At 40.4% G+C, this 23,507-nt stretch overlaps 1 protein-coding gene across 8 annotated transcripts in view; it reads left to right on the top strand.

The window, feature by feature from the left end:
* USP40 (ubiquitin specific peptidase 40) overlaps positions 1 to 23,109 on the top strand; it is a 114,300-nt gene extending 91,191 nt beyond the window's left edge. For 4 of the 8 annotated variants that reach the window (XM_037848882.1, XM_037848881.1, XM_037848884.1 and 1 more), the window contains 9 exons: positions 467 to 541; positions 3,151 to 3,277; positions 11,168 to 11,262; positions 12,619 to 12,737; positions 13,068 to 13,133; positions 15,004 to 15,214; positions 15,430 to 15,525; positions 18,235 to 18,329; positions 20,912 to 23,109. In XM_037848882.1, coding sequence (XP_037704810.1) covers positions 467 to 541; positions 3,151 to 3,277; positions 11,168 to 11,262; positions 12,619 to 12,737; positions 13,068 to 13,133; positions 15,004 to 15,214; positions 15,430 to 15,525; positions 18,235 to 18,329; positions 20,912 to 21,023 — 996 coding nt within the window. In that variant the 3' untranslated portion in view covers positions 21,024 to 23,109. Of the gene's footprint in view, positions 1 to 428; positions 542 to 3,125; positions 3,278 to 11,167; positions 11,263 to 12,618; positions 13,134 to 15,003; positions 15,215 to 15,429; positions 15,526 to 18,234; positions 18,330 to 20,911 lie in introns of those variants that run through there. The other 4 variants (XM_037848887.1, XR_005218712.1, XM_037848883.1 and 1 more) reach the window with 4 other exon arrangements.
* Positions 23,110 to 23,507: the final 398 nt, after the last annotated feature.

The following is a 23,507-nucleotide window of genomic DNA, read 5'->3' as shown; positions in this document are numbered from 1 at the left end:
CCCTGTGCCCCCATCCTTCCTAAAACTCTTTAAATGGCACTTCCCATTCCAGCCAGTCTAGTTTCTCAGCTCTTCACCAGGACAAGTTATAGTTACTCTCATCCTTGACTTTGCCCTTGTTCTTTATGTGACAAATTCCTTCTCTTCTCTTGATACATAGCTTTCCAAATCCAGCCCATGTTTTTAGGCCTAACTAAAATTTCACCTTCAATAAGTCAGTCTCACATCATTTCTTACTGCTTCCATCTCCCTTTCCTCCAAACTTTTATACGCCCACAGTTTAATACATAATGACATCCTGGTTTTATACTCTTAGCTGATTTCCTGTTTCTTCAAAATCTGCTTTATTTATTCATTTATTTATTTTTGGAAAAGGTAATAGAGGCACAGGGTAAAAAAAAATCCACTGGTCTGTTTGTTCCTTTCAGAAGTCATAAGTGACCAAAAAGAATTTCTATATTCCCAGGATGCAACACTGAAAGAGCTTATGATATGTTCTGGAGATACTTTGGTTTTAATTGAAGGGAAACTTCCCACTTCGGTAAGATTTTGCTTCTGAATAGACATTTTGTAAGTAACAGTTACTGTTTTATAATTACAAAGGTGATGTATTCTCATTGTGGGAGAACAGGGAAATGCAGTCATATAGAGAAGAGAAAACTTACTCAAGATCCTGTCGACCAGCTACCATATTTTACATTTTTATGTGTTTCCTACCTATAAATATTTTTAAAACAAATTGAAATCAGTTGTGCATAAAATATTATTTCCTACTTTTTGTATTTAACATTTTAACCTGATCACAAAATTCAGAAACAATCCTTATAACCAAGGTATGATTTACCAGTTTAATTCACTTATGTCCCTACTGTTGGAAAATTAGCTTGTTTCTGATTTTTTGTTCTTATAAATAGTAACAAATACAAATCCTTTTTATGATAGATTTCTAAAAATGCAATTACTAAGTTATAAGGTATGATATTTTTAAAGATTTGTTGCTGCTATCTATGCCAAATTATTTTCTCAAAGTTAAACCAAATTTACACTCCGTATACACTCAGCAGTAGATAGGAGGCTTTATTCCACTGCTCTTTCCTAAACACTGCGTATTACTATTTTTGAGCTATTATTTATTAGGTTGTTTTTTTAAATGTAAAGACAAAAGCAAAAATGGCCCCAAATTCCATCACTCAGATAACCGTTTGCTCATGATTAGAAAATTAACAAAGCACAGAAGGGCTATAAAATGAAAAATAAAACTCACTCCCACATCTTTCTCCCCAGAGAGAACCACTGTTAACTTTTTTCTTATATATCCTTCCAAGAAGAAACCTAGGCCTATTTGTATACTGAATGTAGATATGTGCATATGATTTTTAAAGATGACGTGAAAGAGGTCATATTCTCTATTCTGTTTCACCTCAAGTTTGTTTTTGTTTCACTTACTGTCTCTCAGGGATCTCCTCATATCAGTTCATATAGACTTTTTTTTTCCATAACTTTGTAGAATTCTATTGTATTTGATACTGTGATCTTTAATTTTTGAATAGGTAATACTCATAGTACTAAATTCAAAGTGTATAAAAAGCTGTCCTGTAGAATGTAAGACTTCCTCCCCTCCTTGTCCCAAGCTACCCAGTGTCTTCTCCCCATGGGCAGCCAGTTTCCTCCAGATCCTTCCAGAGGTATATACTGTTTAGTGCACATGCACAAATATGTATGTGTATATACATGTACATATCTTTTAACTTTTTTTAATAGGCTAGACACCTTGTTCTGTACAGAGCTTGTTTTTTTTATTATGTCCATATATATGCTTAATAGTACATATAAAGCTACCTCATTCTATTTAATGGCTACGTAATATTCCAGAGATACCATAATTTATTTAACCAGTCTCTTTTCAAAGAATATTTAGTTTGTTTACAGTCTTTTATTGGTACAAGTAACACTGCAAAATACATCACCTGTCATTTTGCATGCATGCCAGTATATATCGATAGGATAAATGCCTAGAACTAAAATTGCTAGGTCCCAAGTCATGGCATCACATCATGTAGTCAGTTTTCTAGAGGGGCCTTCAGCTTGTTTCATGGTTTTTGCTAACGTAAATCATCGATAGTGAATATCTTTGCAGCTACAGCCTGATATGCATGTGCTAATATATCAGTGGGTAGATTCCTGACTGTGGCATGGCTGCCTCAGAACCTTTGAGCATTTCAGATTTCGACAGATAGTGCCAAATTACCATCCCAAGACATTGCAGCAGTTTACACCTGCCACCAATTTATGAGAGATAAAGTTTACTAACATTTTCACCAACATAGTCAAAAACTAGAAAGTCTAATAATATTCTATCTGGTAGGTGAAAAAAATGGTATTTTGTTCTTCTGATTTACATTTAATCATTTAATTGAATGGAGGTTCAGTTTTTGTTCATTTTTACCACTGTGATAAACAGAAAAAATTCTCACTTTAATCTGCAAATTTTGTAATATATACTTAAAATATTTTGCATGTTTTTTTCACCTTCTCAGCCTCTGTTGTTGGAAATTGAACAATGGAACATCTCTATTCCCTTAATCTATTAAAGTTCTTTACTAACTTTTTTTTTTTTTTAAAAGTGGGGAAGAACCAGCCGAATTAGTGAAAAACTGAGTTATAAGATGTGTTTAAGGAAATGGGTTTATTTCATGAAGTTTGTATATAGGAATTCAACTTAGATCAACAGGTTGTTGCTTCTTTATAAAGTTCCATTAAGAACTTTAATAAATGATGACTGCTTATAATTGGTACATTATACTAATGGCGCTCTTATTTATATAGTGAAATATTGTGAATATATTTATATTGTTTGGTTAAATATTTTATCATTTTGTTTGTACTTTTCATTTACTGTATCTTCTAAGATACTTTCAGGCTGACTAAAAGAAACATTTCAGACAGTCATCTAAAAGTCTGATATTTATTATTTTAAATTTTTGATTTTAAAAACAAGTATAATAAATGAAAAATTAATAAGTCCTAAAAGAAAAAATAATTTGAAAATTCAAGAAATATGTTATGAAGACATTTCTCTCCATGCACATGGAAGTGGAGGTTCACTTATTCTTTGTATATCACAGCAATTAGAAATGCTCCATTCTTCAGGGTTTCCTAAAGGTGCCCATCTGGTGGTATCAGCTGCGGGTTCCCTCAGGACACTGGAAGAGTCATCTGGACCAGATGAGCTGTGCCGCTTCTCCAGGCAGGGTCCAGAGAGCACCTTCCACCCAAGGTGAGAAGAAAGTCAAAGGATGGCTTCTGCTCAGAGAGTCCCCTGACATGCTTATTTCACAAAATGTAAGGTGGAAAATCAGAACCTATTTATTCCACGATCATTCCATGATACCACCATCCTATTTTTATTATAGTGCCTGATAACCTCTACAAAGCACTGTATATAACATTATCTTTATTAGTATATCAACAAATTATACTTTTTCCAAGAACTGTTTGTATTATCTCTCAAGAGCCTCATGACAGGAGGAGTAGAGGCCCCATTTATTATACTTTCCCAGGATATCGAGGCTTAAATCGGTGCTCGTGACTTCACTGCAGCCCACAGGGCAGTGAGCTGGGCTGGAGTCCACATCCTCCATGTTTCCTGGTCATTTGACCTCACATCACACCAGAACCCCTAGAACCTGCTTCAGGTACATTCCACCTTACTTCACTGACTCCTGAGAAGAAACACGTAGTCACAAACGTAATGTTTTATTCTAAGTTGCTTCTCCACAGACAAAACACAGCATACACATTGTGATGTGCAAGAAATCACTAGAAGTGAGTTTGGGTCACCTTTGTAAAAGTGAATTTCCATTTCAGTATAACAAAAGCACAAATGAATTTCTTTTTGTAACTGAAGAGAACATATTTTTGGTAGGGCCAACTTTTTTTTCTTTTTAGCATGCTTTACTTAATTATTTAGCTTGTTTGGTATCGTGAAGTATATCATATACTTTTTGTTATACTTTATTTATCAAAAAGTTAAAAAAAAATTTAAACAAAACGAATAAGAAAAACAAATAAATGAAAATAACTACATTGCTTTCAAAATGTTCCTTCCATATTCCAAGAAAATTAACAAACCATAGTCATTCCTGAACATTCCCGTGTCGTTAAGATTACTCTCAATATCTTATCTGTTCTTACTAGATTATCGTTCTCCCTTCACTAGTTACTATCTCTAGGTCCTCTGCATTATACAATATAAAACATTTATTTTACATTTTTCACAGAGTTCACATTAGTGGTAACATACAATATCTCTCTTTTTATGTTGGGCTTATTTCACTCAGCATTGTGTCTTCAAGGTTCATCCATGTTGTCGTGTTTCACAACCTCGTTCCTTCTTATTGCCGTGTAGTAGTCCATCATGTGTATATACTTGAAGGACATTTGGATTGTTTCCATCTCTTGGCAATTGTGAATAATGCTGCTATGAACATAGGTGTGCAAATACCTGTTCGTGTCACTGATCTCAGATCTTCTGGGTATATACCGAGAAGTGAAATTGCTGGATCGTAGGGTAACTTGATACCTAGTTTTCTAAGAAACTGCCAGACTGTCCTCTAGAGTGGCTATACCATAATACAGTCCCACCAGCAGTGAATAAGAGTTCCACTTTCTCCACATCATCTCCAGCATTTGTAGTTTCCTGTTTGTTTAATGGCAGCCATTCTAATTGGTGTGAAATGATATCTCATTGTAGTCTTAATTTGCATCTCCCTAATAGCTAGTGGAGAGGTACATTTTTTCATGTGTTTTTTAGCCATTTGTATTTCTTCTTCAGAGAAATTTCTTTTCGTATCTTTTGCCCATTTTATAATTGGGTTGTTTGTATATTGTCATTGGAGTTGTAAGATTTCTTCATATATGCAGGCTATCAGTCTTTCATCAGATACATGGTTTCCAAATATTTTTTTCCATTGAGTTGGCTGCCTCTTCACCTTTTTGACAGATTCCTTTGAAGTACTATTACTAGGTCTCGAAGATGTTTCCCTATATTATCTTCTAAATGTTTTATTGTACTGTCTCTTATACTGAGGTCTTTGATCCACTTTGAGTTAATTTCTGTGTAGGGTGTGAAGTAGGGGTCCTCTTTCATTCTTTTGGATATGGATATCCAGTTCTCCCAGCCCCATTTGTTGAAGAGACTGTTATGTCCCTGATCAGTGGGCTTGGGGGCCTTATCAAAGATCAGTTGATCATAGTTCTGGGGGTCTATTTCCAAATTCTCAATTAGATTCCATTGATCAATATATCTGTCTTGAAAATACCATGCTGTTTTGAATACCGTGGCTTTATAGTAAGCTTCAAAGTCAGGAAGTGTAAGATCTCCCACTTTGTATTTCTTTTTTCGAATGTTTTTAGCAGTTCAAGGCATCTTTCCCTTCCAAATAAATTTGATAACTAGCTTTTCCAAGTCTGCAAAGTGGGTTGTTGGAATTTTGATTGGAATTGCATTGAATCTCTAGATCAGTTTGGGTAGAATTGACATCTTAACGACATTTAGCCTTCCTATCCATGAACATGGAATATTTTCCCATCTTTTTAGGTCCCCACTTTTTCTTTTAGTAAAGTTAAGTAGTTTTCGAGGTATAGGTCTTTTACATCTTTGGTTAAGTTTGTTCCTAGGTTCTTGATTTTTTTAGTTGCAATTGAGAATGGAATCTTTTTCTTGAGTGTCTCTTCAGTTAGGTAGTCTCTAGTATATAGCAATATTATTGACTTATGTGCATTAATCTTGTATCCCGCTACTTTGCTAAATTTGTTTATTAGCTCAAGTAGCTGTGTCATCAATTTCTCTGGGTTTTCCAAATATAAGATCATATCATCTGCAAATAATGACAGATTTACTTCTTCCTTTCTAATTTGGCTGCCTTTTATTTCTGTCTTGCCGGATTGCTCTGGCTAGCACTTCTAGCACAATGTTGAATAATACTGGTGATAATGGCATCCTAGTCACATTCCCGATCTTAGAGGGAAGGCTTTCAGTCTCTCTCCATTGAGTACTATGCTGACTATGGGTTTTTCATATATGCCCTTTATCATATTGGTGAAGTTTCCTTCAATTCCTACCTTTTAAAGTATTTTTATCAAAAACAGATGCTGGATTTTGTTGAATGCTTTTTCAGCATCTATTGGGATGATCATATGATTTTTCCCTTGTGATTTGTTAATGTTATATTACATTGATTTTCTTATGTTGAACCATCCTTGCATGCCTGGAATGAACCCCACTTGGTCATGGTGTATGATTTTTTTAATGTGTCTTTGGATTCGATTTGCAAGTGTTTTCTTGAGAATTTTTGCTTCTGTATTCATGAGGGAGATTGACTTGTAGTTTTCCTTTCTTGTAGCATCTTTACTTGGTTTTGGTATTACAGTGATGTTGGCTTCATACAATGAGTTGGGTAGTGTTCCATTTTCTTCAGTTTTTTGAAAGAGTTTAAGATTGGTGTCAGTTCTTGTGATGGTTGGGTTCATGTGTCAACTTGGCTAGGTGGCCTAGCTGTCTGGTCAAGTGGGCACTGGCCTGACGATTGCTGTTTTGCTGTGAGGCTATTTGAGGCTGGTTAATAAACCATCGGACTGGTTTGTCGGATCATCAGTCAATTGACGGCAGCTGACTGATGACTCATCAAGGGGCGTGCTTCCACAGTGAGAGAATGAAATTGGCTGGATTTGGTCCGGGTGATCAGTTGGAGGCTTATAAGCCGGATGGTTAGAGAAACCTTCACTTCTTCTTCAGCTGCTCAGTGAAGCTTTTCCTGGGGAGCTCGTCGAAGTTGCCAGTTCGTTTCCTGAGGAGTTCGTCAAAGTTGTCGGTTCGTTTCCTGAGGAGTTCGTCAAAGTTGCCGGTTCGTTTCCTGAGTTCGTCAGAGTTGTCGGTTCATTTCCCGAGGAGTTTGTCGGATGTCTTCCTTGGAGTTGACAGCTTGTTGATGGCTCTGCAGAATTTGGACTTGTGCACTCCCGCAGTTGCGTGAGTCACTTTTACAATTTGATAATAAGAGACATCTCTCATTGATTCTGTTTCCAAGGAGAACCCTAACTAATACAGTTCTTTTTGGAAAGTTTGGTAGAATTCTCATGTGAAGCCCTCTGGACCTGGGCTTTTATTTGTAGGAAGCTTTTTGATGACTAGATCTCTTTGCTTGTGATTGGTTTGTTGAGGTCTTCTGTTTCTTCTTTGGTCAGTCTAAGTTATTCATGTGTTTCCAGGAAATTGTCCATTTCCTCTAAATTATCTAGTTTGTTGGCATACAGTTGTTCATAGTATCCTCTTATGATTTTTTAAAATTTCTTCAGGATCTGCAGTAATGTCCCCTCTTTCATTTATTTTGTTTATTTGGGTCTTCTCTCTTTGATTTTGTCAGTCTAGTTAAGAGCTTGTCAATCTTGTTGATCTTCTCGAACCAACTTTTGGTTTTATTTATTCCTTTTTTTTTTTTTTTTTGTTCTCTATGTCATTTATTTCTGCTTTCATCTATGTTATTTGTTTTCTTCTACTTGGTTTAGGATTATTTTGCTGTTCGTTTTCTAGCTTCTTCAGTTGTTCCATTAGTTCTTTGGTTTTAGCTTTGCTCCTTTTTAATGTATGCATTTAGAGCTATAAATTTCCCCCTCAATACTGCCTTTACTGCATCTCCTAAGTTTTGATATGTTGTGTTCTTGTTTTCATTTGTGTCTAGATATTTAGCATTTTCTCTTGCAATTTCATCTTTAACCCACTGATTGTTTAGGAGTGTGTTGTTTAACGTCTAGATATTTGTGAATGTTCTAGATCTTTGATGGTTATTAACTTCTAGTTGTATTCCATTGTGATCAGAGAATGTGCTATGAATAATTTCAGCCTTTTAAAATTTATTGAGGCTTGTTTTATGCCCCAGCATGTCATCTATCCTGGAGAAAGTTCCATGAACACTAGAGAAGAATGTATCCTTGTGATTTGGGAAGTAATGTTCTATATATGTCTGTTAATTCAAATTCATTTATCAGATTGTTTACGTTTTCGGTTTTCTTATTGGTCTTCTCTCTAGTTGATCTATCTATAGGCGAGAGTGATGTATTGAAGTCACCCACAATTACTGTGGAAACATCTATTGCTTCCTTCAGTTTTATCAATGTTTGTCTCATGTACTTTTGTGCACCTTGTTTGGGTACATAGAGATTTATGATTGTTATTTCTTCTTGTTGAATTTTCCCTTTTATTAGTACATAGTGACCTTCTTTGTCTCTCTTATGACATCCTTGCATTTAAAGTCTATTTTATCTGAGATTAATATTGCTACTTCTGCTTTCTTTAGGTTGTAGCTTGCATAGAATATTTTTTTCCATCATTTCACTTTAAGTTTCTTTGTGCTTCTGGGTTAAGATGCGTGTCTTGTAAGCAACATATTGCTGGTTCATATTTTTAAATCCATTCTGCCAATCTGTATCTTTTAATTGGGGAGTTTAATCCATTCATATTCAGTGTTATTACTGTGAAGGCAGTTCTTGAATCAGCCACCATATCCTTTGGTTTTTATATATCAGATGTATATTTTCCTCTCTGTTTATTTCCTTTAAGTTACCCTTACTAACCTCTTCAGTTCTGTGCTCTTCTCCAGACCTCTCTCTCCTTTTTTTTTTTCCTCAGCAAGTAGAGCTCCCTTTAGTATTTCTTGTAGGGCAGGTCTCTTGTTAGCAAATTCTCTCAGCATTTTTTTGTGAAAATTTTAAGCACTCCCTCAAATTTGAAGGAGAACTTTGCTGGATAAAGAATTCTTGGTTGGCAATTTTTCTCTTTCAGAATTTTAAATATGTCATACCACTGCCTTCTTGCCTCCATGGTGGCCGCTGAGTAGTCACTACTTTGTCTTTTATTGTTTCCCTTGTATGTGCTGAATTGCTTCTCTCTTGCTGCTTTTAGAACTTTCTCCTTCTGTTCAGCATTTGACAGTCTGATCAGAATATGTCTCAGAGTGGGTTTATTTGGATTTATTCTATTTGGGGTTCATTGGGCATCTATGATCTGTGTATTTATGTCATTTAGAACAGTTGGGAAATTTTCCCCAACAATGTCTTCGAATACTCTTCCTAGCCCTTTACCCTTCTCTTCCCCTTCTGGAACACCAATGATTTATATTTGTGTGCTTCATGTTGTCCATCATTTCCCTGAGCTATACCTCAAATCTAATGATTTTTTTCACCATTTGTTCTTTTTGTGGTTTCACTTTCCATTGTGCTGTCTTCGAGTTCGCTAATTCTTTCCTCTACCTCTTCAAATCTGGTCTTATGTGATGCAAGAATCTTTTTAATTTGATAAACAGAATCTTTTATTTCCATAAGTTCCGCTATTTTTTCATTTACTCTTTCAGATTCTTCTTTATGCTCTTATAGGGTCATCTTCATATCCTTTATATCCTGAGCCATGATATTGATGATTGTGAGTACTTCTTTAACTAATTGCTACAAATTCTGTGTCTCCTCTGGCTTTTTAACTTGGGCATTTGGATTATCCATACCTTCTGGTTTCTTCATATCCATTATAATTTTCTGTTACTTTTGACCTTTTGCAATATGTTTATCTTGGTGGGGTTCTTTTAGGATATGTAGGCTTATTTGAACACTTACTGATAATTTGAGCTTCAGCTTGATGGAGTGCACTTTCCCTGAGCTACCAGCAGATAGCTCTCCTGACCACCTCTAACCCTCAAGCCAGTTCTCCCCAACTTTGTCTTTGCACTAAGTGGGGGTCCAAACTATGTGGAAGCCCTATCAGTGCACCAATTTTCCACGTGCAGTGGGGACCAGCAGCCCGGTGGGTTGGGGGCGTGCCCTATGCAGTTTGACAGGGAGACCACTTCAGGACACAGTGATCCCAGCCTTCCCCAGGGCTGCATGTGGCATACCCTAGGGCTACAGACTGCGGGTTTCCCCATCCAGTTCAGATGCCCCCAGTCCCTCTGCGGGGTGCTCATGGGACCCTGGGATTGAGGGAGGGTTCCTGGCACTTCCTTGTGCAACGTGAAATGTTTAAGAAGCACCGTACTATCCTTGGACTGAAATGGCATAAAGTTTTTTCTTGGTTGGATTATATTTGTTTATGTTCACTAAATCTGAAATTGTTTTGGTGATAGAATAATTACATATAGAATTGGATACAAATTTTAAAAATGTTTTTGATCAGTATGTTTCTCCATGAAAGTAAAAGCAAGGTTTATTTTATGGTAGTATTTCTAGATCATAATATATGGGAAATATGTTTCATTCTTTAGAATTTCCTAAAAGTATGTTTTGGGTAGTGCCAGGGTGTGGTGTCCTTAAGGCATGAGAAGAACCAACCATTCATGAAAAGAGCTTTTTTCACTTAATTTCTTATAATCTATATAGAATTTCTTATTACATATTAGCAGAATGTGTAACAGTAAAAACAAAGATGTTTTTAAAGTAAAAGTGATTGGAAATATTCCAAGTTATGAATTTAGTTACCAGTTCTTATATCCAGAGTTTTATAGGAGAGCATTTTGTTTTCCCTTTTTTTAAACAAGGAAAAGTCTTTGTTATTGCCAAAGAGTCCTTTCCCAGTGACTTTCTCCCAGACACTGACTGGCACCCCCATACCAGGCACGGAGGGAGGAGCAATGGCGATGGCCCACCCCTCTTGAAAGTCAAATGCTTTGGAGGAGATAAATATTAAAAAACAAAAATCACACCTACACACAGGAAAACAGACTAACAAAAGAGTAACACGTTTGGATATTATAAGAGAGAAAAACAAGGAGGTAATATAAGGGAGTGGGGTGACCTACTTGAGATAGACTGGTCAGCAGAATCCTCTTTGAAGAAGGAAAGAGTATTCTAGGTAGACAGAACAAGTGTAAAGCTCTTCAAACCCTTGATAGTGAGGAAAACATAAAACGCTACAAAAAACCTGCTCCTTGACTGCTAATTTATCAGACTGCTTCCTCACCTCGGATGTCATGAGGGAGCAAATTCCAGGCACTGATATTTGGACTCCCATTGAATGGACTTTCAATAAACCTACTTAGGATATCAGAACATGGTATGCACTTCAGAAGCAGGTAATGACTGAGTTGAAGGCTTCTTTCAGACATGCGGCTCTGTCTCTCTGAAGGTGCACCTGGCAACCTGCACAAGGAAGCTGCCCTCCACTACCTGGGGGACGTCGAAATCTCAGAAGACGCCACCTTGGTGGATCTGAAGGTTCAGGTCAGAATTCTCCCCACAGACTACGTTAGTGATGACACAGCCTTTTCCAGTGAAATATTAACATCTTCTATTTCCTTTTCCCTCGATTACAGTTTGTTCTGTTATGGCATTTCTTAAATGCCATGTTCAGTGGTAAGTACCCAACAGGCCACACAAGCACATGATTCAGACAGCTCCCTGGCATTGTTTCTGCCGGCCGCCCTTGTGGCTTTTACATGTTCCTCCCTGGACAGGCATGCTGTGCTTTCATTTGAATCTGTCCTCAGCAATGTGCAGCTTATGTTCATGTTGAGTTTTTAGGGAAACAGGGTTTACTGAAACATTTGTAAAGCATTCACTTTAACCCTTTATTTACATTGTTTTTGTATCATTGTGATCCATATGTTAAATGTTGCCAGTTAAAAGTTATCGATTTCCTAGGTCAGAATATCAGTTTTGATGTTAGGGTGTTAAACCAGATATTATATTTAGTTTTCTTGTTTGTTAACATTCATAGACAAAGGAGTGTTTTGTCCAAATGGAAAGACCTGATTAAGTACAATGTAAAATGTTTAAGAAGCATCATACCATCCTTGGACTGAAATGAATATCCCTTTTTCCTCTTAAGGGGAAAGAAGTGGGGATATATAATATGAATCAGTCACTGATATTTGACTTTTCCTGTGTGTCCTCAATGTATGAAATAACCATCCTTAAAAAAAAAAGCAAATGGTCTTATTCTCATGAGAACAAGTGGGAGGACACTTTTTTCTTATATTAGGTTGAAAGACACAAAATTGCTGTTTTTTGGCAAAAAAAAAAAAAAAAAAAAAAAAAAGGATGGATATTGGCTATTTTAGATGATTCGACCTAAGTATAAATAGATGATGCCTAAGGGTATCTACCCTACAGAATTAGAATATATCCATTTGGGCATAACAGTTGGATCCAAAGATGTATTTCACAATCAAAATTATTTCATTAGCAGAGCAAACATTGTTCAAGAATTGTATGAGCACTGATGCTTTTTTTTTTTAGAGTAGCCCCTGTTCTCGTGAATTATACTCACATAGAAATTAATTTTGAAGATTCATTTTTAAAATGTAGTGATTAAAAAGGAGCTTTGGCCCAGATTTAAAAGTAGAAAATCCACTTACCTCTCAACCTGATTTCAATGGAGAGGAATACAGAAATTGCTCAGGATTAATTTCATTTTGAGAGATAATCCTATGTTTTTTTTTTATAGGTTCTATCATCATTCAAGATTCTGTTTGCCTCCAGTGTCATTGTGTAGTACTTCATTTTCTTTCCTAAAGCAGTATGTTAGTTAAGAATGCTTTCTTAAGTTATTGGAGAAATGTCTGTTTCTTTTTCTAGGCCATGACCTTGCCCTCTTTCTCGGAGTTCGTCGTCCCGTCCCCGTCCTTCCTCAGAGCCTGGGCCCTGGAGAGCAGGCGCCCGGGCAGGCTCTTACGGGCCCCGCAGCAGCAGCTCAGGTAGGCTGGGCTTCCCGCCGCCAGTGCTGGGTGACGAGGAACCAGGTATTTGAATCAGGTGACAGCACAAAGCCCCATTCCTGGGAATGCTACGCTTGTGAGTGAGAGAACTCTTTTAATCGCAGATTAAACCCTGGAACAACTTTGGTTTCCCATCTTAAGTATAACTGTAGTTCAGTCTATTTTTCTATGTTGCAGAGACTGAATGAAATTTTTAAATGTTCTTATACAGTGTTTAGAAAATATTTTGCTTAAGAAGAAAGCTTAACATTGGCAAAAGAAATTTTTTAAAATTAAATGTCACTCAATATTTTTTTCCTTTATTATCAGGGAATATAAACTGGGAAGGAGAACTGAGGTCTGTTTAGAGCCCCTTCACAAAGAGGAAAGTCTGGGGTAAGACATCCTACTGCACACAAAGTCTTCATGGTGGGCAGCTAGCCCCTTGAAAACTTCAACTTAATCTGTAGGAGAGGATGCTCTTTACTCCTGAGGAGTCTGGCAACTTAAAACAGATTATGTTCTGGAAATATTTTTCCCATGAAAATGGTAAATGAGAGCTAATCTTCCAGCCTAAACCCAGATGCACACGGAACCCACAGTGACCTTGGAGTGTGGGATGCTCCTCCTGGCGCCTCCAGACATTCTGTCATCAGACGCATTTCTGACAGCGCCTGGTAACTCTTCCCTCAGCTTCTGTTTCCATCCTCATGTCACCTGGCTCCTTATATATTTGTAATATGTTAGTATCTGTCTCTGGCGACTAGACTGTGAGCTCTGTGAGAGAAAGTACTTTGTTTATTTGTTCCTGCTCTGTCCCCCAAACCTAGAATAGTACCTAGCACAGAGGCAGTTGGTAGTTTCATATTGAATAAAAGCATACCCGAAAGTTGTCCACAATCCAACCATCCTGTTCCTTTTTTCACTAGGGGAAAATCTTATAGGACCTTTTTGTAAATATCACCAAATATTAAAGTTCCTTCTACCCAATATGATGTGACTATCATTCTTGTTGTCAGCCTGTTTGTTGTAACTCCACTAGTGCTCCTTACCATGTCTCACCTTCATTTAATCCCACTGATTTTATAAGAGTGCATTCTTAACACAAGTTTTATTCCTAGAAGGTGTGAACATTTTAAACCTCTTAAAATATATTGTTAGGTTCCTTTCCAGATAAGTCGTACCAATTTATGTTCACACAAGTTGTGTTTAAGAGTATTTATTTCACTTCAAGCTCAGATCATTGAATATTTTCATTAAGTGTTTGCTAAATGGAAAAATGAAAATGGATTACTTTGTTCTCATTCTTTCAAAGGCTTATAACCCATTTGTGTCTCTGCATGTGTAAAGAGTTTCACATATTTTGCCTGTTTTTCAAAAAGGGGTCTTAGAAGAAACTTACTTGTGGAAGCTCTTCCTGTAATGATGATATCGCCCCTTTGTCCAACATATTGTCAGCAGTGTCCTTTGAAGAACACGCCGTGCACTCACCCTTCCCATCGGCTTTTCTGTCCTGGGCTGACCTCCATGCTCGCTCGCTGTCCTTGCACAGCCTCAGTGAGGACTCCTAGCCCTTCGTCTCCTCTGAGACCCTTCCAGGCTCAGGCCTCAGGGCTCAGCTCCAGGGACCTCAGCTTCCTTCACGGACCCAGCAACACCTTCTCCTGCAGAGATTTCTTTCGCACCTGTAGCTGCAGCTGTCATCACTGTCTACCTTTGTATCTCTAGCCTTCTCTTCCCAACTCTGAGCCCTTGGTTTCTTCTCCCTGGCCACCCCATAGAAAGTCAGGTTTATGGCACCTAAAATCAAGTACATAATTGTCATCTTCCTTAAACCAGCTTTTCTCCTGCCGGCTTTACAGCTTCTGGTTCTGAAACCACACTTCCCAGGGAGTCATTGTGGCTTAAAACCTCAGTCAGGTTTGACTTCTTTTATCTTCTCATTCACTGTAATACAGGCCCTGCCAAGACCCCTTTGAGGCTGCCTCCAGGTCCCCTCCTTCCGTTCCCCTGTGGCTCCACCTGCATTCTGGATGCTACTGTGGCCTCTAAGCAGAATCTTCACTTCCATTCTTCCTCATCTTTGAAGGAAATCTAAGGAGAGAATAAGGGTTCCCCACTAACATTCCATATTTAGAGAAAATCTCTCCTTTTGAAAACCAGAAAAGTCGGAGGGGAAGTTTAGCCTGTCACTCCCAACAGTTAAATCATGTGTTTTTCATTTTGTGTGTCTTAAGTCTAACACTGGATGGGTCTTCTGTTGCAGCCCCAAGGACTTGCTGCTGAGGACCCAGCTGCGCATCCCCGGCGAGAGGGCGTACTCCCTGTCCGTGGACCTGGTGTGGGACACCGCCAAAGGCTGCACCGCGGCCTCCCTGCGCCACAGAGTTGCTGATTTCTATTCTCTTCCTGTGGAGAAAATTGAAATTGCCAAATACTTTCCTGAAAAGTTCGAGTGGCTTCCGATCTCTAGCTGGGTGAAGTCTTGCGGCTTTCTGAGAGGCTGGGCAGAAGGAAGCTCTGCCTCTCCTGGATACGTGCTGTTCTTTCCATAGCAATGAGTTTACTGAAACTAAAACTGTAGAAAAGTACACCATACTGTTAATTACAATTTTTCACAGTAATAGGGAATTAATTTAGTAAGAATTGGAGGTTGAGTTTTATTTATTTAAGATGTTTGACTTTCCTATAGAACCAGCAAATTAGCAAGAGGAAAAAGAAGAAAAAGCAAGATAATTTGCAGGGAGCACCTTATTACTTGAAAGATGGAGACACTATTGGTATAAAGGTAAATTGTTTAACAGCAAATCTACCACTTTGACAAAATGCCAACCTCAGATAATTTCATGGAGGAGTTAATCACATTTTCAGGGCACAGTTAATCCCTATTTCATCAAATTATTTCAGAAAACAGAAAAAAGTAGGGAAAGGCAGACAGTTCATTGTATGAGGCTGGTAAAACCTTGATTCCGAAACTGTCAAGGACAGGGAAAGAAGAAAAATTGAGCTCAATTTCACCTATGACCATAAATGCAAAATTCTAATACAGTACTATTGAATCAAATCCAGCAGTGTGTTTTTAGAAATATCACTGTGTGACAACAAAGTAGGTTTATCCAAGAAATATAACAGTGACTCAATGTCAAAAATACATTACGTAACACTGTATTACCAGATTAAAGAAGGAAAATCATACAAATAACAGATGCAGGAAAAACATAGAATTTAATACTAAAAATTCTGTGTTCATTCATGATTTAAAGAAAGAACTTAGAGCAAACTAGGAATAGAAAGGAACATCCTTAACCTAAGTTTACCTGTAGAACACACTTAATGATAAAACTTCAAAAGCATTTTCATTAGTCAGACCCAAAATAAGGATTCCCTTAATCACTTCTGTTCAATGTTTTCAATGCTGCACTAAACAGCACAGCCAAAAACATGACTCTGCCCACTGTCAAAAAAAGTTAATAAATATAGGTCAAAGAAATTTCAAAAGAAAAATATAACAAAGGAAATTTAAGAGATACTATAGATAAACTATTAAATCTGCTAAGAGAGTTCAACAAGGTACAAGATCAACACACTAAAAACTACAAGGAATCTTGGAAGATACCCAAGAAAAGATTTGCAAGACCTTCCTGGAGAAAATTATAAAAATACCATTGAGAATACTAAAGAAAGCTCCAATAGCAACAGAACCATGTCATGTCTCATAATAGTGAAGATATTGGTTCTTCCAAAATCTATAAATTCAGAATAATAGCAGTGAAAAACCAAATTGATTACTTTCAATAGAATAAATTCATATGGAAGGCAGAGGGCCAGAGAGATGAGACGTTTTTAAAGAAGAGCCAAGGTCAGGAGGCCTTGCCTCACCAAATGTTAGGACCATTTATGCCGCCGTGGTGGCAAACGGTGCCGTCCTGGGGCAGGAGTAGACAGACAGGCCAGTGGAGGGGAGGGAGCCCTGAAACGGAAAGAACTGAGGCAGCAGTCAACTCAGTATGAACTGTTCAGTGTAACCGTGCTGGGCAAATTATCCATATAGAGAAAATTACAATTTTGATTTCATTTCCCTATTTTATATATAAGCTTCAGGCCCCATAAAACCTGTATCCACCTCTGCTCACACCATACACAACAGCCAGTTTCAGTTGAAGACTTAAATATGAGAAGCAGTATTTTTCAGTCATAAGAAAAGCTTTATGACTTCTGGTTAAAAAGGATTTCTTGAAAGCAGAAACAAAAAAGTACTAACCATAAAGAAAAGATGGATAAATTTGACTACATTAAAAGTAAAAACTTTTCATCAAAGGAAACCATAAAAAGATAAGCCACAAATAGAAGGTATATGCAGCAATGTAACTAAAAGAGGAGGATTATCCAGAATGTGTAAAGTACTTCTACAAATCAGTTACCCAAAAAGTAACCCAAGATAACAGACATGAACAAAGGTTGTCAGCACACAAAAAAGATAGTCCCCTTCTCTATAAGCAGGGAACCGTGGAGTAAAACAATGAGCCACCATTTCTGGCTAGAATATCAGAACCAAAAGGAGTGTAAGTCGGTACAAGTACTCAGGAAAGCAATGTTCAGTAAAATTAAAAATGGCCGTACACTAGAACCAAGTAATTCCACTCCAAGATAACATACCCTGTATGAGGAGACATACAAAAATGTTCATTGAAGCCCTATCTGTAGTAGCATAAATTGGAAAGAACTTAAATGACATTCAGAAAGGGGACAGATAAATTTAAAACAAAATCTATGGATACAGTGAACTAGTACACAGCAGTTAGAGGGAATAGGCCAGAGCTACCCATGTCCACACGAGTGTGCATCAAATATATAATGTTGACATAGCCAGTCACAGGATGCTGTGTACATGCAGAGTGATCGTTTATGTAACTATAACCCCCTGCAAATGCTAAACAGTGACCGAGGACAGATAAAGATGGGAACAGCAGTGGCCCTGAATTCAGCTAGTGGTCACCCCTGGGTGGGGGGATCCACAGAATCTGTTTTTTTTCCTTTAAAAATGAAGAAAGTATGGTAAAAGGTCAGTACCCTTAGTGGCTGGCACATATGAGGAAGCATTTTCTTCTAGGCCAAGCACCTTGAGCAAGTGTTCTCTGTACTGCTAGCTCCCCAATGCTCTGAAGTAGGCGCCGCTGGAAATGGGGCGGCGGGAAGTGGGGTCTCCTGCTCGGGGCCGTGGAGCTCGGCTGCCGTAGGTTTGGCTCACTCTTGGTGGAGGGCAAAGGCCAGAGGGCTGAAAATTAATTTTTCCTTACATGCAGCTCTTCCTGCTCCTTGCTGCATTTGTTTTCATCAAGCCCCAGAATGTGTTTTGTTTGGTTTTTCTCAGTTATTAATCTAGCTTATGTAAATTTGAATTATCCCTTTTGTCAATTTAGATAATTTTGAAACATCTTGTGAATGTAGGCTTAAAAGATGTCTGAAAACATTGCTCATCCGTTATTTTGAAATGCAGAATCTGCTGCTTGAAGATGATGATGATTTCAGTACAATCAGAGATGATATTGGAAAAGAAAAACAGAAACAGCTTGCTCTGGGAAAAAAGAAAAGGTAAATTCCAATTCTCACTTCTGTGCCAGGGACAGATTTCATTGACACCTCCAGGAGGCCCGCTGACACTTCCTTCCTCTTGCTGGAAAACTATTAAGATTAAGGCTTCAGGCTTGGAGCTCATGTTTTGAAAAAGAAGTATAGCATGAGTGCCTTCTCTGCTGACCACCTTTTCACAGCTCCCTCTGTGCTTCCCCAGAGCTCGGTGGGACCTGGAGAGAGACTGAGGGGAGAGCAGGGGCGCAGCCCCTCCGGCCTCAGGAGCTTTGGGGCTCATCTGCACTTCCTCGGAACCCTCTCCCCAGCTGCACAGCCCCTCCCAGCTTGGACCGACATGGCGACGTGGCCGAGAGCTGGGGCCAGGTCCAAAGCTTGCTTCTTGTTCTTCTTTCCCCTCCGCCCTCCCCCGGCTGCACCTTCCCGGCCTCTCCTTTCCCCTCCCAGACTGCCCACATTCCTCTCGGGCTCCCTTTCTCAAATGGCGGCATCCTCCCTGCTCTTCCTCTTACTACCTGCTCTCCCAAGTCGTTTCATCCATGAGTGAACGCACTTCTTCCTCTGCTACTGCTCAGTCCTGGCCTCCGGGCCGACGGTCCCTCCTGGGATCTCTCCTGGCAGGTGCCTGGGCCTCATTTATGACCTTCCCCCAGCTCCACCTGCCTCTGCAGGGAGTCGCGCCCTCCTGGCTTCTAACATTGCCTCCATGGAGGTCCCCTGCCAGCTTCTAGGCTGGCCGAGCAGTGCTGTCCCCACCCTATTCTCCTCTCCCTGCATTTACTTTTCTTTCTCCACCACTGCTCCATGAGCCACAGGAGGGCAAGAAACAGGTCTTCCTCATCTCCATTCCCTGCTGGGTGCCTCGCAAGGGCCTGGAAAACAAGGGAGCAAGGGCCCACAACTCTGATCACTTCAGGGTGTTTCCTACCTCCACGTCACATGTACAAAATTATAATTACATACAGCAGAGAGTGCATCTAGAATAAAACACTGCTTTTCCCCCCATACTTAAATCTAGTGAAACCATTGGGTTCTGACTTCTTACCACATCTTTTCTCCCTGAGCCGTGGCTGTCACCAGGCTGCCTTTAGTTGTCCCAGCAGCTCCACTGCCATCTGCCTTTGTGGGAGCTGCAGCAGTTTTCCATTTTGTGTTGCTGCTGCTGCCACTGAAAAGCTGATCCTAAGCCTCTTGTCCCCTCTGCAGAATATTAGAATGGCTGATGGATTCATAAGCTCCATGACACAACTGCTTGCTGTATTGCTTTCCATTTATTTTCTTTTTTTGGAGTGTTAATAGAGTCACGTGGCTCAAATGTCAGAATCCACTAAATGTTCACTGTCCAGCCTCTTCAACCCCATCCACCAGCCCCAAAGCCCCTCACCAGATGCTGCCAGCACCAGGACCACCTGTGTCCTCTCACTGGTTCCTTAGCAGGCAAGAGCAGGTGAACATGCTGCTCCGTGGGGTTCTTGCCATCCCTCGTTTTCCCCTGGGCATCTGTTGTGGGTTGCCCCCTCTTGTGCAGTGGGAGCCGAGTGTCCTGTGTGGGGAGACCGTCACGTATGCAGCATACACCCAACTCACCAACATTTAGGATGTTTCCAGCCTTCTGCTACCCCATGAGGCATTGCAGTGGATAACCATGTATGTGCAGGGCACATTTCTGCATGTGCAATTGCTGGGTCAAAGGCTCTGGCCGACTAATTTGGAAGCCCACCTGCAAAGCAACGAGAAAGAGACCAGCAGTTTACTAACTATATAGGTAAAATGTAGGAACACACAGTTCACAGAAAAAGAAATCGAAATTGCTCACCAACATATAAACAGATTTCACCAAGTTCACAAACAAGCAGCGCACACCCACTGAAAGATGTACCGACAATACGTGGCAGCCTTATTCATAATAGCCAAGATCTGGCAATAATTGCAGTAGAATGGCCGTGTAAATTGTGGAATCTTCACTCAGCCCTTGTGAAAAAGAAAAACCTGCTCACAGCTGCGGGGCTGAGTCACACCAGCGTTAAGTTGAGATGAAGCCAGACACAGAGGGCCTGGGGAAAAGCAGGGAGCGCGAGGCCGTGCCAGGGAGCAGGACGGTGGCCGTGTTGAGACGGGCCCTGACAGGGCAGAAGCTCCTGGGGGGCAGTAAATGGTCTGCATCCCGAGCCATGTAGTGGTGACACAAGTGTGCACATTCGTGCAAATGCATGGAGTTGGACATTTAAGATCTGTGTACTTTATGAATGTCCCAAATCAATTTTTAAAGGAAAGGAAAATTAAGAAAAATCTATGCTGTAAAACATGTTTCCCCAGCAGATTGGAAAAGACCCTGGGTCTGGGTGCGCTGTGGGGGCAGGGTGTGGGGACCCAGCATCCTCGGGGTTGGTGGGAAGGTCAGCCAGGCTTCTCTGACCGGACGGTTTGGAAGTATCTGTCCAATTGCAAACACGTCTCTGTGCTCTAACTTGACCCCCAAACTGGAATGAACCTGGGAGCGACCCCCCTCCCCACCAAGCCCGATGAACCCCTGAAATGCTCACCGTGCCTGTGAGGCAGTGACACCTCCCTCTGTGTCTCCTCAGCCGAGAAGCCCTCCGTGTGCACGATGGTGATGTTTCCTCCTGCACGGACACGCTGGCCCAGCCCCGCGGACCAGAAGCATCTCTCTCCATCCACGTGGGGAGTTTCCGGTAGCGCTGGCACAGCCCAGGCTTCAAGGGCGCGGGGCCCGGCCTCACATGAGGAGCACCTCGGTGCCCTGGCCTGCCAGGGGCCATGCTTGGCCGTGGGTCTCTACCAGCCTGCAGCCCTGCACTTCTCATAAAGTGAACCAGTCAGTTCCCTGAAGGGAAGTTTTTACTGGTGTTTGTGGATTGACCAGTTGTTGCCTTGTGTAGACATGGATTCTAAAGCCTCTGCTTTCTTACAAGTAAAGAAATGTTTCCCCCGAGGCTGGGCAAGTGCACTTTATCAAGAAGATATGCAACAGACCCAAACTCAGTGGCGTCCTGGGCACATCGTGCCGTGTCTTACATGTGCCAGTAGATGGCCACCTGCCTGCAAACAAACGCTTTACCCAGCTGCCTTTGCTGTAGGAGCAGTCACGACTTTTGCATTAACTACAGTTGTGCATAAAATGGCATATTGCTACAATCTGACAAATCTGTTGTTTGAAACACATATTCAGTCATTTCTCTCTTTTCTTATACTGTTTAGATGGGTTTTTAGTCATCTGTATTAAACGTTCCAACACACACGGACGGGCCTGCGAAGCGTATGCTGTGAACTAAAGGGTGGTCCATGTTTACTGGACTTCGTCTTCCCCCACATCGCTCTGGCCCTCACATCTCGTGTCTCCCTCTGTACTGTGTTAAAACTGATTTTCACCCTCTTTCCTGAGTGAGGAGCCAGGTGGGAATGCTTGAAAGTTAAATCTCCTCTGCCGGAGAGAGGAAGCCTTGGGCGAGGCTGAGGCAGGAGCCCCTCGGCAGCTCCCATGTGCCAGGCCGACCTCATCTCCACGTGACCCACAGATGCCTCGGCTCCTCCCTACTGGGTCCCTGGGAGGGTGGCTTCAGCTCGGGCAAGCCCGTCATCTGTTGGGTTCAGGTTGTCCTGGGTGGGCCAAGTAGCTTCTATTTTTGAGTAGCTTCTATTAAAACAGGTGAGACAAAGAACATATAAACTGAGATTTATTTTCCTTTTAATTCACCATGGCTAACTAGTACATACAAAGGATTGAATTAGAATCCATTGATTTAGGATGCTAGGGTGACTGGCTTTCTCAGGCTATAACTTAGTCTAAAGCAGAATTCCCAAGAAGATGTGATCAATTCTTAACCTTCTTACCTCAAATGAGGTGTTACAGAGACTCTCTGGCTAAGTGTGTTTATAGTCTTGCTATAACAGTTTCTTCTCAGCATTTCTACCGCTAATGCTAAAGTAGAGCTTAAATGTTGGGAAATGGAAAGAAAACGAGCATGGAACAGAGCGGCCACTGACTGAGGAAACAGCTGAATGGTAAATAGTTCTCTCTCCCATCGGGGCTTGAAACTAAGTGGAATGACTGCTTCTCCTTCCTCATCCTCCTCAACACTGTCAAGACCCGTGTTGAAGGACATTTTCATCTCTGTTGCATATTTGTGACAGATTGTTGTTGAAAATTATGTATTAAGCCATATTGAAGCAATTGCCCTGTAAGAAACTGAACTTTGACTAGTGAGCTGCTTTTCAGGGTCTCAAACACTGAATTGTCTCTAAAAGGCCTGCACATGCCAGGCAGACGCCGTCACGGTGGCTCCTGCGTGTTTTGGAGGAAACCCTGACCTCCAGCTCACGTGGCGCTTGGCTGGGACTCCAGCTGGCGGCCCAGCCCTGTGGTGTCCCTTTACTTTCACTGACACATCTGTGAGCACGGCCCTTCATTTCATCTTAAAGTGAGCGAGTGATACTGTAACAACCAAACACTTTGCTTTTAAGAAGTCAGAGGCCTTGCTGTTTCTAGAGCATAGACGGATGTACCTTCCCAAGCTGCCAGGAGCTAGTGTCCTGCACTGGGTGCCAGGGCTCCTGGGTGGGCAGACTTTTTTTTTCTTTTTTAATTTGAGGACAGAGTGGATAGAAGATTTTTGTTAAGATTTTGTTAACATGAAACATTTTAAAAGTTGTCATCTTTAGTTTCTATTTTATGCTGATTGTGTTATGTTCTACTTTAAGAGAAAAAGTCTTTTTTCCCCAAGCATACTTCAGATGCTAAATAAACATGGTTTATATTTAGAAATACTGTATCAGTACTATTTTAGAAATAACAGAAGTATGTTTTGGTTTTAAAGAAATTCAGACTCATGGGAAAAAAATCTGTTGGGAGATTGGAAGCGTCTGGTGCTCATTTTTCCTTCTAGGGAAATAGGACGCGCAGCTTGGTTGTTGCGGAAAACATTTATTCAACTATGACACGTTTCTGGCAAAAAACTTGGTGGGGAGGGAGGCAGGAATTCCCTGATAATCCAGAATTGTGGCTTCATAGACCCTGGTTTCCCTTTTGGACAGACTTGGCTTAGAAGGACCAGTTATTTCGGCCTCTTGAAGACGAGGCACCAGCAGCTCGGCTCTCGTCCGTTCTCTTCTTGACCGGACACCCGCCCAAGCATGGCTGCGAGGCAGGGTCAGGGGTCGCAG

The sequence above is a fragment of the Choloepus didactylus genome, chromosome 9 (assembly GCF_015220235.1).
Source record: "Choloepus didactylus isolate mChoDid1 chromosome 9, mChoDid1.pri, whole genome shotgun sequence".
NCBI lineage: Eukaryota > Metazoa > Chordata > Mammalia > Pilosa > Megalonychidae > Choloepus > Choloepus didactylus.
This window is presented reverse-complemented; position numbering and strand designations above follow the sequence as displayed.